Below are 15,409 nucleotides of genomic sequence, written 5' to 3'. Positions count from 1 at the left end.
TGAAGGATTAATCCCAAAATGAGATCTACAAAATGGAGTCTGTGCATCTATTCAGAGCCCCATATAGCCAATATAGCCATGTGCATGTGTAGAATTGGTTTGATTCATCTCCACAGGGGGTATTGTTTGGAGGAAGAATTCAAGGTAAAACATGAGGTTCCTCCTTCCATACTCTCTGAGTGGTCTGGTGGGGGTATCGTCTCCATGTTCTAACTAAGCTTCCATAGCAGGAGGTCAGACTAGATGTTCTAAATCAGTGGTCTCCAACCTTTTTAAGTAGGAAATCACCTTTGGCATTTAAAAGCAACCCAAGATGTACCGTGTGCCGCTACCACTTCCATCTCCCCTCTCCACCCAGCAGGTAAGTCTGGGGAGAGAAGGGAGGGTGCAGATTGAGGCAGAGAGAGAAAAAATTATTTGAGGGTGCACCTCCCCAGCAGGCAAGTCCCACCTGGCTGGGGCTCCACTCAATTTACCCCTGCTCCTGCCTCTGTGGCACTGTCCCTCACTGTGGGGGCCTCAATCTAGCCCCTGCCCTTTCCCTGCCCTATGGATTGACCTGCTGGGCTGGGCTGGGGGCATGCATGTGCATGCACATGGGCACTCAACCCCCCCCAGCTCAGCCTTGGATCAACTCCAAGAGGCTCCAAGATCTGCTGGTGGATCGAGATCCACTGGTTGGTGACCGCTGATTTAAATGGTCTCACCTTGTCTTAATATCTACAAAACCATGACCACCCTCTCAGCCTGTTAAGGGGACTCTGTTACTTGCTGCATCGTCAAATAAGTCCAATATTTGCCCTGACCTGTGGGTTGCTGCCCTTTCATAATAAACATTCTCCTGTGTTTTTGTATAGGTCTCCCATATTAACTTGGAAGACAAGGTGTCATCACGGAGTCCAGCCACTCCTGTTGCTTCTGTAGGCTAGCTCTTGACAGCTCTTCACTGATGGCTGAAGTTGCAGGAGGTCAAGTAGCTCCCTTTTGGTTATAGTGACTGCTCCCAGATCAGATGAAAGCCTTGGTGAAGTCTATTTGATAGTCCAACAGCACAAAGCTAGGAAGCAGCCTGTCCAGTCAGGAATGGCTACATGCAAAATGAGGGATTCTTAAAACACCAGGACTCAGGGTTTACACCTAATTGTAAAGCTTGGATTCAGGGAATAGGCTTTGAGAGTTGATTCACAGATCCTCTGTGCTGGTGCTCAGGCCAGGACAGACTAGGAACACGTGGCTAATATAAACTGCCTGGGGAACTACCTGTACCTTGGGAGCAGGAAGACACTAGGGTCTAGGTGACAAGAGCCATACAGTTCTGAGTGTGCAGTGGTAGGGCCATCCCCTTCAAATCAGAAGACTTAAAATCTTTACTCTTGTAGTCCTGGAGGATCTGCCTAGCACTGACTTGTCCCCTCTCCTAGCAGGGAAGGTACAGGCATGAATGAGTAATACCTCCTGAGGCTGGGGGGGCATAGTGACTGCCTGAAGGTGGCGGTGTTGGCAGCAGGGATGTGGCGGCAGCGAGTGGGCGGCTGCGGCAGTGTTGGCGGCAAGGGGCAGGGGGCTGGTGAGCAACAACTGCCCTCAGATGCCAGTGGCAGTGTTGTCGGCAGCAAATCTTAGCGGGGGGGCACATGCCCCCCCATGCTTCCCCTACGTGTCCTGTATGGGTACAGGTCTGAGGTTCTCAAGCTAACCATTCTCTGTTTTTGTCAGGACAGTAGTGAGGCAGCAGAAGGAGCTGGCACATGGGATGAAGAGATCACCAAGTGGTGGGGGGAATGGAGCTCCTGGTCCACATGCTCCCGCACCTGTGGGGGAGGAGTGATGTCACGGGAAAGGCACTGCTTGCAGCAAAGGTAAGCAGTTTAACAGCACCAGCAAATACCAATGCTACTGACACAAATGAAACCTTTGCTGATCGGTTGTTTAGGGGCTAAGATATAGGTAGTGTGTGATGAGAGGGAGGCTTCATTTACCAACAGCCAAACCAGTGAGTTTTGCCTTTGCTGTTGAACATCTGAATTTTTTCTATTTCAAGTTCTGAAGTGGTGACTGATATTTCTGTCTTTCCCTTAAACCACCAAATATTCAAAGTGACAGTAACAATCCAATATTTGTGGATCTGAAACAGCTGTATCCAAACACTAGCATATTTCTTTGTCCTAATGAGCTCACTAGCAACCAGACTCAAAGCCACTCAACAGATGTTTGAAGGGTGAAAGAAAGATCATTCACTTCAGGCTCCCAAGGAAGTCCAGTGTTCTCAGAACAGCAATGGTTGGTACAAGCAGGTCTTGCTCTGCACCTGAGCAGCAACTAGTATTAGTGTGATGATTACCACTTTGCTTGACTGGGAACTTAACTGAGGACTTCTAGAGTTAAAAATATAAGCCTTTATAGTTTGAGCAAAAAGTCACATAGCTGGGAGCTATAATACACTCATATCCTCAGTACATTGGGCACAGAAAAAGACCTCCATTTATAGTAGGCAAATGGACAAATCCAGGAATAACCAAGCATGCTGGGCTGTGCAGTTATTCATATGCTACAGTCCCCTCTTCCTTCCCCTTCTTTGCATCTATGTGATGTGAGGAGAAGTGTGTATCCTGCACAAAGTGAAAAATAATCAGAAGATAAGTTAGTGTGGAAAGGGCATGCCCTGACTTGGCACCCGGTGGGCCTGTAAAACGTGCATAATTTATACTGGTTTGATAATTCTCTGGGGAGCAACTTCAGCCTGAGCATAAGCTATTGCAATTCAGCAGTTTATTTGATTTATATGCCTTCCTTCCCAAAAATGGCTCAGGGTGGCTTGCAAGAAAAATAATCTGCCAATAAAAACAATCCAGCATTTATGTCTGAGCTGGATCTTTCTTTGTGAGTGTTAGGCATGATGGAACTGACTTTATCTTATATTGCCCTTCACTTGGCAAACCCTGGAATGCCAAATCATGCCAGCTGCACTGTTTCACTGCGGCGACTTACACTGATCTGTTCCCAATGAGTAATCTACTTGATTGCTTATGACACTGCCGAGTTAGGCTCTTGTACACATGATGTGGGTTTAGTCCTTCAGTTTGCATTCTTTGCCGCCTAAATTGAAACAATGAGTTTTTAATTAAAACTTCACCATTTCAATTTCTGTCCCTGCATATATGTGGTTGTCCGCAGGCGCCTGCTGAAGGCAGAAGTGGCAAGGGGCCCGATCCTTTTTTTTTTTTTTTTTTGGTGGAGCTTGCCTGTCTCTCCTATGGCTGGGAGGCCATTAATCTGTGCCATTAATTGGTCAGCTTGCTCACACCGCACCCCCACCCCTCGTGAGAGGCCAGCAGGCTCTGCTGGAAAAAAAAAGGATCAGGCCCCTCACCGCTTCTGCCTTCAGCAGGCTCTTGTGGCTGGCAGGATGCCTGAGGACACCTAGGAATGGGCTGGCTTGCCCCTGGGGCAGTGCATGGGGGCAGCTGGGTTTGCTGGCAGCCAGAGAAGGTAGCGGGGATGGTGCACGGGGTGTTTGAAGACCAGGCGGGCTGCTAGCTGGCTGGGTGTTGCCCCGGCTTGGAGGTGTCCAATCCAGTGCTACCCTGAGCCCATCCAGGTTTCCAATGCACCATGCCCATCCCCTCTGCCTTCTCTGGCTGCCAGCACACTCAGCTTGCCCCTGAGGCAGTGTGGAGAGAGGGTAGGAGGGCGGCTGGGCGTGCTGGTGTCTGGAGAAGATGGTGGGGATGGTGTACAGGGCACTGGAAGCCTGGGTGGGCTCGGGGAAGCACTGGATTGAACACCTCTGAGCTGGGGCAGCACCTGGCCAGCTAGCAGCCCATCTGAGTTTGCAGTGCCCCATGTACCATCCCTGCCACCTTCTGTTGCCAGCAAACTCAGCTGTCCTCCTGCCGCCTTCCTGCGCTGCACCAGGGCAAGCCAGCCCATTCCTGGGCAACTCAAGTGTCCTTCCGGCCACAGAAGCCTGCTGAAGGCAGAAGTGGCATGGGGCCTGATTCTTTCCACATTGCAACATTGCAAACTAAACTACATCAGGGTGTACTTTAGTTTGCAATGATGCAAACTCTTTTAAAACCCACAAGACTTGGGTACAGGTAATGTGTGATGCCATTAAGCCACACAAAGGGAAATTTTCATCATGTGTACATTATGACATCGTCACATGTACAAGTGCCCAGAGACTTCTGTGGGAGTGACATCTACTTAGTCCAGGCCAAATCTGTTCCAGTACATATCTGGGACATCTGCTTCCTTTTCATAGAGTTTTCTCTCCTGTTCTCTCTCTTGCCTGTTCTTTGTTGTACCTTGTCTCCATGGTCTGTTATGACATCTTCATTAATCCCCTCAAGCTACAGCAGACAAATGACCTGTGCAGCTTCCCAGTGGCAAAGGTTGAAAGGGGTGGGGGTGGAGATACTGGCTTCAGCTGCACAAACTCCTGCTGCTGTTTCCTTGGCCTGCCTATGCTGCTAGCTTATGTCAAATTTGCCGCTGAAGGCTGAGCAGGAGACTGGAGCGGAAGCCCCAAACCTCCATTAAAGAGATGAATGAGACCCCTGGAGAGGAACCTCTTTAACCTGCTACTCCAGACTCCCTGGATGCTAATGAGAGCTGGCATCTGAGAGTGCAGTGAGCTCACTGTGCCTGCCCCACTGCTCTGCTCCTTCCCCTTCCGCATGAACGCACTTCTGAGCTGAGGAAACCCAGGCAAGCCCCCCCTCCCCTTTCCGTCCTTCAAAGGAAAAAAAAAAACCCTTCTTTTATGTGGGCTGGCTGGCTGCATAATTAGGGTCCGGATGTGCCGAGGTGCCTTCCATCTGGAGATAGCTATGATTCTCAAACAACCTCACTGCTAACAAGGCATGCCAGTGTCTGTACATCCGCTCTACCCTGTGAGCTCAGACACTGCGATCATGGGAGAAAGATGGGGAAAGGAAATGCAAAAGCGGGCCTGTGTGCCCCTGGGGCATCCCCTGTGCCCTCATAGTCAGGGCTCTTTGGCCTGATCCAAAGCCTGGTAAGAGTCTTTCCACTGACTACAATGAGCTGGGGATCAGGCCCTTTGTAGTTCTTTGGTCAGGGAACTTGTTTCAGTATTTACCACTCATGCCAGCTCATTGTTGCAGAAGCCAAGCATTAAAAAAGAAAACTTCTGTGGCTGCAAAGAAAATCTTCTCAGAGCATATGATGCAACAGGATTTGCCTGAGACTGCAACCAGTCTTAAATAACGCTGGGTGCCTGTAGACATGCGGGGAGGCTGTTCCAATGTGCTGCAATTGCAGCGCATCAGAGCAGACTCGATTAATTGAGCTACTGTACTAATTAGTGTGCTCCAGCAGCCTCTGCATCTTGTGTATCAGCATCCCTATGCTTCAAAATGGTAGTGGGGACAGTTTAACTAGAGCTCATTTGATGAGCTTTAATTAAAGCATTGCCCCCTCCCCCTCCCCCATTTTGAAGCACAGAGATGCTGATACACAAGATGCTGCAGGCATTTGGAGCTGCTCTAATTAAAGTGCACCTCCCACCCCCCAGAGCACGTGTTAAAATGCCCCATGGGCCCTGCTCCATCTTAAGTGGAGGGGAACTTTGAAGCTTTGTAATACAAATTCAGTTTCCAACATTATTAACTTTTTTTTACTGCTTAGGATCTTCTCACTGAACCCATGATTTTATTCCACAATGCCAAACTGACTTCTACAGCTTCCTAGCTATCTCCTTTGTTACTGTCAAGAACTCCACTTTTCTGAAAGGCTGTCTTCCTATTTTTTCCAAATGGTATTTTGTCAAAATGGACACATTTCTATGAAACGGATTGATTTTGAGGAAACAGCAATTTCCAATGGAAAAGATGCTGTGTCAGTTCTTATTACTGTTAGTAATACTAATCTGTATTACCGCAGCATCTAGAAACCTTGAAATGAGGCCTCTAAAGTGCAAGGTGCTATACTTTTTCCTAGTACAAGAGGGGCCCTGGCTCAGGGACCTTACAGACAGAATAAAGCAGATAAAAGGTGGGAAGGGAAGCAAGCAGAAGCAGTTTGTCCCAGGTCACATAGCAGGTGGTGGCAGAGCTGGGAACAAAACCCAGGTTTCCTGACTTCCGGTATGGTGCCTTTGATTTTGATCTCCTAGTGGCTCATCACAGGCCTGGTAAAACAGCCTTTGCCAGATACTCCTCGTATTGTTGTGCTTGGGTTCCATATGCTGAACACGTGCTTTTAAACATTACTGGGCCTGAATAGGCACTTGTAGTTTTCACTGATGTCTCCACCTCACTTCCTGGGCACAAACTCGCTCTCTTATCCCTTCACAATAATGGGTCCTTGTGGTTCAGGTGCCCAAGACCTCAGAACTGGCATTGGCCCCATCCAGACACTTCTAAGCTCATTTCTTCTCAAAGGTCCAGCTTCACGGGCCTCTGGTTTACTTTTTACCTCTCAAGGGACACCCAGTAATTGAGATGCATAGTGTCAGGTTTTGCAAAGCCTTTCAGCACACTATGGAAAGCTACACAAAACAATGCAACAGCTGCATACGGTTTTTTGCCTCAAGTTGTCTCACGACTCTCAGAGATTCTTTGAGCTGAGATCTTTTATGGAGTCCAAGATCCTCCCTTTTCCTCATTCCTTGTGCATGTGGGTTCTCTTCTGAAACACGGAGTCTGCTTTCGCTATTGCAGCTTCCAGTGCAGCTTCTTCCTCTCTCTAAAATGGCTGGTGAGAGACCTGCCCTTTTATTTTTGGCAGGTGACCCTTCTGGTCAGTCTCATCAGGTGACCCAAATCCTAGACAGCAGCAGGGGCCAATCTTTTTGGCAGGCATGCCACAAATTAATCTTGCAACTTTGCTAAGTACCACTCCAATCCCCTTCCTCAGCCCAACGTGCTGCTCTGCTTTCTGTTCCCTGCCTGGGCTGCTGCTTTGCTTTCTGCTTCCATCCTTGTGCCTGCTGCCCATTTACTACTTCACTTTCTGTTTCCTGCTCTATCTGCCACTGTGATGCCTGTCCCCTCCCCAATCTGCCATGTGCCAGGCACAGAGGATGCCCATGCCATTTGTGACACCCATGCCACAGGTTGGCAACCACTGCTTTGATGTATTGTTTAGTAACCATACACATGGGCACACTGGTTCTTCGGCATAGTACCAAATTCTTTGCCCAAAGCTGTTTCCTTGACAGAGAGGACAATCAAGATTTAACAAACTTCTGTTGTGTGCTCTACATTGCCACTCCTTAAAATTTCACCCCAAAGGTTAAAAGATGACAGAGAAGGGAGACAAGCCTCACATTCAGAATAGTTTGTAGTCTAACACAGGTAAGTTGTACGTAGATGGATTTATATTTTTCACATGATCTTACCCATCTTTCCAGCTGGGCAGGATGAGAGGAATTGGTCCTTCCTGGAGGGTGGTAATAATGCTCTTGCGTACTTTCATTCTATCAAGTCCTTCATCCTGACTCCCATTCCTAAATGAGAACATCTCACCGCAAATTTGAGGCCATTGGAAATATTTTTTTTTCACATTACTAGGTGCTCTCTGACAAGCTAGATAGAAAAGCCTTTTGCTAGCCTCCATACCCTTATAAAAATCTCTACCTCTCTGCTTGTGTATGTTAAGCCCTGGGCCACAACTATCTTATCCCCTCTGTATTATAGCACCTTATTGTCCTGCAGGCTATTGTTCCTTCCTCTTCTCTACATTTCAGACTCCAGATATCTCAAGGAACAAACAGCACTGTGTGCGTGGGCCAATCAAAGCATTATCAGCTGTGCCAGCAACAGGTAACAACTCTCAGTGTTGCCCATTTATTGCCAGGGAAATAACATGGCTTCAAGGAGTGATCCTGAGGCTGCAGTGCCCATGCAAGCCTCACTATTCTGGATGAGATCTAGAGCAAGTGGATCAAGGTTCTGATTGATGCAGACAGTAGTATGGATATACAAGGTTACCTCGGAATTCTGGCTGTCGCTGGTGTGATGTAATATGTTAATTTTACTGACAAGAACAAGGCTAGCTTTGAGAAAAGCAGCAGCCTGGACTCAATGGGGCTAATCTAGGCAAACACCACTGAATATTTTATTAATGTTACTCCATAATAAGAATAGTAACCTAGGAGGAAGACATCTGTAGCAGGCTTCCTCTGTGCATATTAAAGTGCTTTCAGATGCAATTTCCATGTTATGTGGAAAAAAGCGGACTTGCTCGGCGATACCAGGGCAGAGCAAGTGTGGAACCCAGTAATCCTGACTCACAGCCTCTGCTCTGTCCACCAGACACAATGGTCTCTTTTGTGCCATTCTAAGTATCTCTCCAGTGCTATGAGCTGAGGAAGGCCTGCTGTCTAGACTAAACTCATCTGGAGCTTTCTTGCATTGCCCTGCCAGGGGGTCCTAGCCTTGACCTAAGAGGTCATTCACCCTCTTCTCAGATATGGGAGGCATTCAGCTCCCTTACTGTTGCAGTTCAGAAACTTCATTTCTTCACAGCAGTCTTGTTTTGCTCTAGGAAGATAACACTGGGTTTATTTTTTCCACAGCCCTGCCCAGCCAACACAGCCAGCTTCAAACAACAGCAGTGTTCCAGTTTCAATGCCAAGGCCTTTGGGAAGCGCTATTATGACTGGATGCCTCTTTATCCAGGTTTGTCCATCACTGAAACAGTTCTGAACAAAGGATATGAAAGAGGAAGAAGAATAGGGCTGTCTGGGGGTACCTTGTAAGTGCGAGAGGTAACACAGCCCGGAGACTGGAGAGTTGCCTACTGATTAAGGAGCCTTCATACTCTGTGTGTGAAATCTCCTGCTTCAGAGCTGCCTGTTCCCCACTGTGCAGGCATTTCTTCCAGCTCCTCTTGAAGAGTCACTCTTATCTGACAGGCCTTCTTCTCTTTTCCTGCTCTGCTCCTGGTTGTAAGTATTCTTGTACCTAAAATACTGCTTAAAACTAGACTTGGGAGTAAGATTTTCCAAGTGACTGATCATCTTGGTAACTTCATTTTTCAGTGCCCATCTGAGACACCTTATGGGAGCCTGGTTTTCAGTGGCTGGGTGGTAAAGACTTTCTAAAAATTAGGTCCTTCTAACATGCTTCCTCCAGAGCTTCCAAAATCACCTGTCACTTTCAAACACCTTGACCAAGAGGCTTGACCTAAAATGCTCAAGTTTAAAGCTGCAAAAGCTGGTGAGTTAGGAGCTCTGGAGACTGGAGTCTTCATGTATCCAAAGAACAGAACTGGCAACAGGATGAACTTCCCTGTATTGTCTGACTAACACGTGGCCACCTTAATTGAGGAAAGAGGGAAGTTTTCTGTCCATGCCCATTCAGCCAGCTTCTTGAGTTCTTCTTCTTCTCGTGTCCTTGTTATAAACTATAAGTATTTCCAGAATCGAGCACAAGCAATAGCTCTTTCCATTGCTGCTGCAAGGTTCTCCTTCATATAGGTATCACCAAGAAGTCAGCAAACAAGCAGATCTTCCATAGTCTGCACTTCACTGCACTCATATATGTTTGTATCATCAAAGTAGCCCCATTTGATCATGTTTGTTTTTGATCTTTTAGTTTGCATGTGTAGGTGATTCAGGTATTGCCACATTGGCCAGTCTAGATCCACCTCTTTGGGAAGGTCCTCCTGGGGTTCCAGGTCCATTTAAGAGCACCTGATTGTATCTAATCTTTTCTTCCATAAACTCAGTCATACCCTATCAGTCACGTCCAACAGCACAACATTGGTCACAAAATTCTTTCACATTTTAAGCCATTTAGTTACTTCTGTGTGACCACAGAGCAAATGCCTGGGGTCTTCCATCTGCTATGATCTTTCTTTTTGGCTCACTACCTTCCTTCTGATATCAGGTAGTGCAATGCCAGCCAGTAAGTATAGACTATCCTTTGGTGTTGGCTTTAGATATTCTGTTATTGTATGACAGCTGTCATTTAGAACTGGTCTAGTTTCTTGGCATGAACTGTTCCAACTACCATAATGGCCATAGCAGAAGCATTTACAACACAGCCCTTGTCAGATTCCAATGAGTCTGCAAATTCTGCTAAAACCTTGTCATCAACAATCTTAGCTTCTTGAGTGATATTGCCTGTTATAGTGCCAGTTGTAGGGGATAGTTCTTTTTAAGTTGGACATGAGTACACTTTCTAGCTGGAGAGAGGGACCATCAAATCATTTCACTTCTGCCACCAGAGGATATTAAAGTGGCAATGGCACTCCATTGCTTCTGAGCAGGGTATTATAAAACTACAAATCTAGACAGGAACTCTGTCTCTGCCAGCAACTGAGCCTTCCATGCTTTGCCCCTGCTGCTCTGCCCATTGCTTGTTCACTTTTCCCTCTTTAGATGATTACACCAGTATTTCCAACAAACCATGTGATCTGCAGTGCACCACCAGGAATGGAGAGAGGCAGTTGATGGCCCATGCTCAGGACGGCACATCTTGTAAGGACAGAACCTACCAAGGGGTCTGCATCAGTGGAAAATGTGAGGTGAGGCGGCTGAAGGGAGGGCTGGGTATGTGGAGGGTGTGGGCGTAGTTTTATATAATTTCAGTCAAAGCTCTATGATTACTGGCAGTAAAGCAAAATGGTTGACTAGTAAAGTGTATTTGTAACTCTTGTTATAATGCCTTTCTGGGGAAGGGAAGCTGTTACATTCCCCCATGTGCTTGTCCAGGGTAGCTGTATTCTCCCTTTGAGGAGGAGGAAAACAATCAGCACCCATGATTTGTTCTTGTAGGGTATAACAGGTGGGCATCCTGGGGCCTGTCTAAACGTAGGTCCACCCACTTGTCTCTGGGTAGACCGCCCACCTATGTCACCTGCCACGCCTTGATGATAATGATTGAAGGATGTCAGTAAGGTGGGAGGCTGCCCATTTACCTGCCCTGAAGCCACGGGCCCATATACATGGCTCCAAGCTACCCTATACTATGTCCCATGCCATGCAGATGGCATCCGTGTTCTTCCAGTGTCCCCCACTGGGACTCAAGCCCCAGAGTCTCATGCAAGATTCTCACTCTCCACTGGAGTTCATAGTCCCAGTGCCTTCACACTGGGCTCTCCTTCTGTTCATCCCTCAGGGCTCCCAGCCCTTATCCATTCAGGGCTCGCTCCAGGCCCCCAGCAATTCTGGGCTCCAACCCCCATCCCCATTCAGGGCTCCAAGCCCCACTCTGGGCTCCAAGTCCAACTCTACTCAGGTCTCCAAGCTCCATCCCCTTCCCTACACTGGACCTTGTCCCCTGCCTTACGCTGGGCTCACAGTCTCCTTATCCCTTCACCCCAAGAGCTCCACACATAGCTTCCCGAAGGCTCAGGGCCCCACCCCCCTGGAGTCTCACTCCTGGCTCCCTTAGTGCAGCCTCAGATCTCGCTGTCAGTCTGGGCACCATCTCTGGCTCCTTCACCTGGCCAGGACCCCACCTCAGAACTCATGGTGAGTCTAGGCCCCTTGCTTTGTCTTTTAGGGTGTTCTCCCCTAGCCTTTCCCCTCCACAGGGTAACCCGCAAGGCAGCGGGGACTGAGGCTTTCTGGCACCCCATACTCACCCTTCACTGGGGAGGGCCCAGGTGTGGCATTTCCTGGTAGCTGCCCTGCCACGAACAGTCCTATCCACACCATCCAACCCCAGCAGGGTGTAATTTTAGGTCATGCCCCAGGACCAGGAGCCTCCAGCCATCCCCATAACTCCTGCCCTTACGTACAACGATGTTCCATGAGCAGCAGCTCAGCCAGGTGGTGTGCTTCCAGCTGCTAGCAGCAGACTGTGGCTTTGCTATTCAGGGCCCTGCTCTTATAGTGAACAGCTGGGCCCTGTTCCCAACCAGGTAATTAGGCCTGATTAGGGAAAATACCAATTCTAGGCAGCTCTGCTGCTGCCCATGCCCCTAGGAGTAACAGAACACACCCTGTGCTCTCTTAACATAGGATTAACCAGCAGTGAAAGAATGTTTACCTTGTTAGTATGGCTTTCCTTGCACTGCAATTGTACCTGTATTTATTTGGTACATATATAAAATTAGTTAATACACGCTGAATTTTTAAGATCATAAGGCTTGAAAGGACCATGGTTTGATGGTTCAGTGTTGTAATTTCTGGACATGCTGCCTCTTAGAGGCACTGGCCTTTTTCAACAAGGCCCCTCCTAGATGTGGTACTTCCTGGAGGAAGAACATTCTAATCCGTAATTGCAGTCAGGTACCTCAGGTTAAAGGTAGCTACAGGGTGAACTGAAACTGCCCCTCATCCCCAATCCCCAGGGATACACCTTCTGGTTCCCTAGACATGCAAGCTTTCTTGACTGAAGGCTTCTTTCCAAGCTGGAGACTTGTCTCACTGCTGTCTAGCAGGGGGGTCTGTAGGGAATACCTCTCCCTTCAAAACTGAGCCATGTCTTTCCTTTTTCATTCCTTGCAGCCAGTTGGGTGCGACGGGAGTCTCTACTCAGCTCAGACGATGGACAGATGCAGGGTGTGTGGAGGAGACGGCAGCACTTGCTACCGGGTCTCAGGCAGCTTCCGAAAGGGGATCTCACAGTTAGGTACACCCTATTAACACTGTCAAGAGACATTATGAGTTGCTTCTTGCTACCACCTGCTACTCAGTACGTAGTGATGTGGCTTCAGTCAGAATATGAGCTGCACAGCTGTGGGAGCTGAATAATGTCCTGCTTTTCTTTTCTAATTTAACCTAAAATGATTACATTTTGCCTACTCGGATTATTCACTAGCTGAAAGTGTTTCGATCTGCTCTCTGTTAGGTTAGTGAGGTTTCCCTCCACCTCGTTACAATGTGAAGCAGCTGGGGACCTATTTGTTTCTATCGATTTTGGCAACCTGCCCCTGCCAGATTATGTTAGAAATTCAATGCATTCTCTTTATTTTGTTCTCTGAGTTAATTTTGTACTTGGGTTTTCATCTCATAGGAAGAGGGTCAATTAATTTCTAAGTATCTCTTGCTGTTTCCATCCACAGCTGTCATTCTGATGCTCTCTCCAGTTCTATATACTGCAGAGTTTTTTTCTCAAACTAAGTTGATGCTAGTGGGTCATCCTTCAGACTCTTGCTATGCCTCTTATGCGTACCTCCTCACCCAGACTGAATGGTAGGGAAACATGGTGAAGCATCAGTAGCCAGAGGAATGCAATGACAGAACATTTTGGGGCACTTACTCAACTTTATGGTAATTCCATCATTATACAACATCCCATACTGGTGGGAGACTTTGCACTGAAATGTGTACAGTCTCTTGTGGTATCATTATTCCATTAGTTTTCCAGTCACCATGAAGTATTCTGTGATAGACAGAATCCGCATTTCCAATGTAAAGTGCAAGCAGGCAGAAGCCTTCTAGGCCTTTTTAGCATGGGCTACGTACTTTCTTGCTTCCTCCCTCTTCTCCTTTGGGGTTCAGGGGTTTGGTGAAGGGAAACAGAACCCTTAGGTTGCTTGTTTAGAGCCAAGACTAGTCAGTACTTGGCCTCTCATCTTTTCACACACTTGTCCTTAAAGAGTGGCAGTGCTTGCTCTTACACCCAAGGTCAGCACAGTATATATAGAATCATAGAAAATGAGGGTTGAAAGGGACCTCAGGAGGTCTTCTAATCTAACACTCTGTTCAAAAGCCCGCCATGCCCCTGCTCCCCCAAAGCCCCCCAGACACCCCCCAGCAGCCTCAGAGCCCCCTGCCAACCCCCAGCACAGCCAGAGGCAAGCGGGACTTGTGGTGGGAAGGGGTTAACCCCTCTCTCTCTGAGTGGGAGGAGGTGGCTGCATGGAGCCGGGCTGGGTCAAGCCCCCACCCAGGCCCCTACTTGGCCCAGCCCCCCAGGGAGCCATGCGACTGGAGCCATGCGAACAGGCTGTGCAAACAAGTGCGCTGTCTGCCGGCGCATGATTTAGCGCAGAGTTCGCGCAGCAGGGTGCATGGGAGGGCCCGAGACCCTGCCTGCGAACCCACCAGGGTAGTCAGTCCCAGCCGTAGCCAGCCTAGCAGAGGCATGACACAGATGGGCATGTGCCACACCCCGAGGGTCCCCTCAGGCTCTGTGGCCCCCCCCTTGGGCACCTCAGAGACGGCCACCCAGATGAAGCCCATGGTCCCTGGCTCCACCCAGACGGAGCCCCTGGCTCTTGGCTGTGGGGGCTGCCTGTCCCTTTTTCAGGCACTGGGGCCTGGGAGCATGGCCACCTCCTCGTGTGGGGTCTGCTTCCTTCTGGGGTCTCTGGCGCGCCAGCTGGAGGAGCTCCAGGTCACAGTCCAGAGACTACGTGCCATCAGGGACTGCGAGCAGGAGTTTGACTCCTACTGTCAGGCCCTTCTCCCCCGGGAGCCAGAGGGTAGACAACCGTCTCCCTCCAGACAAAGGAGAACTCTGGGACCTCCCATTCTGTCCAGTCAGGATAGACCAAGGTGGTCAAGGGCCCTAAAGCCCGCTGCACCAAGGCCCCTGCCCCGCCGGAGCTTAGCAACAGGTTCGCACCTCTTGTAGCTCCAGCAGAGCCTGATGAGTTGCCAGCTCCCACAGGCAACACAGGCTCACCTGCAACTACCGTCCCTGCTCTCCCCAAGACAAAACGTAAGGTGTTTGTTGTGGGAGACTCCATCCTGCGGGGGACCGAGGGGCCAATCTGCTGCTCCGACCCCTTAGCCCGGGAAGCCTGCTGCTTCCCGGGGGCCGCATCTGAGACATTGCAGAGAAGATCCCAAAGCTCCTCCAGCCCACAGACCACTATCCCATGCTCCTTATTCATGTGGGCACCAATGACACGGCTCAGAGCGCTCCCAGCCGGGTCATGAGGTGCTACAGGGATTTGGGAGCGGGACTTAAGGATCTGGGAGCACAGGTGTGTTCTCGTCGATCCTCCCAGTCTTGGGCTATGGGCTGAGGAGGGAGAGGAGGATCCATGTAGTGAACCAAACACTGCGGCGCTGGTGCCATTGGGAAGGCTTTGGCTTCCATGACCACAGCCCGCTCTTTGGCGAGAGAGGCAGCGAGCTGCTGGGAAGAGATGGCCTCTGTCTCTCTCCCCTGGGGAGGAGGCTCTTCTCAGCCAGACTGGCTGACCTGCTCCACCAGGCTTTAAACTAAGCCCACTGAGGGATGGGGGAACTACTGCCACTGCTGGCCTGCTGGGCAACCCTTGCAAAGCCAGCAGGCCAAGGCACTTAAGGGAGCCCACCCTTGCCCCAGCCCTGGTACAATTTGTGGGCAAGGCAAGAGCCCACAAGGGGACACTTGCCTGCCTGTACACAAATGCCAGGAGCTTGGGGAACAAGCAGGAGGAGCTCATCCTCCTGCTCAATGCAAATAATTATGATGTCTTGGGGATAACAGAGACCTGGTGGGACTCCATCCATGACTGGACCACAAGTATAGATGGCTATACCCTGTAC

General features: G+C 49.2%; 1 protein-coding gene across 4 annotated transcripts in view; it reads left to right on the top strand.

Moving 5' to 3' along the window:
* Window positions 1–1,629: 1,629 nt before the first annotated feature.
* LOC109307175 (ADAMTS-like protein 2) overlaps window positions 1,630–15,409 on the top strand; it is a 29,407-nt gene continuing 15,627 nt past the window's right edge. For 3 of the 4 annotated variants that reach the window (XM_019530928.1, XM_019530927.1, XM_019530929.1), the window contains exons 1-5: window positions 1,630–1,859; window positions 7,715–7,790; window positions 8,546–8,648; window positions 10,355–10,500; window positions 12,431–12,554. In XM_019530928.1, coding sequence (XP_019386473.1) covers window positions 1,645–1,859; window positions 7,715–7,790; window positions 8,546–8,648; window positions 10,355–10,500; window positions 12,431–12,554 — 664 coding nt within the window. In that variant the 5' untranslated portion in view covers window positions 1,630–1,644. Of the gene's footprint in view, window positions 1,860–7,714; window positions 7,791–8,545; window positions 8,649–10,354; window positions 10,501–12,430; window positions 12,555–15,409 lie in introns of those variants that run through there. The other variant, XM_019530930.1, reaches the window with a different exon arrangement.

The sequence above is a fragment of the Crocodylus porosus genome, unplaced genomic scaffold (genome assembly GCF_001723895.1).
Source record: "Crocodylus porosus isolate Cpor-Errol unplaced genomic scaffold, CroPor_comp1, whole genome shotgun sequence".
In the NCBI taxonomy this organism is placed as follows: domain Eukaryota; kingdom Metazoa; phylum Chordata; order Crocodylia; family Crocodylidae; genus Crocodylus; species Crocodylus porosus.
Note: the sequence above shows the minus strand (reverse complement) of the source record. Positions and strands in the feature narration are given on the sequence as shown.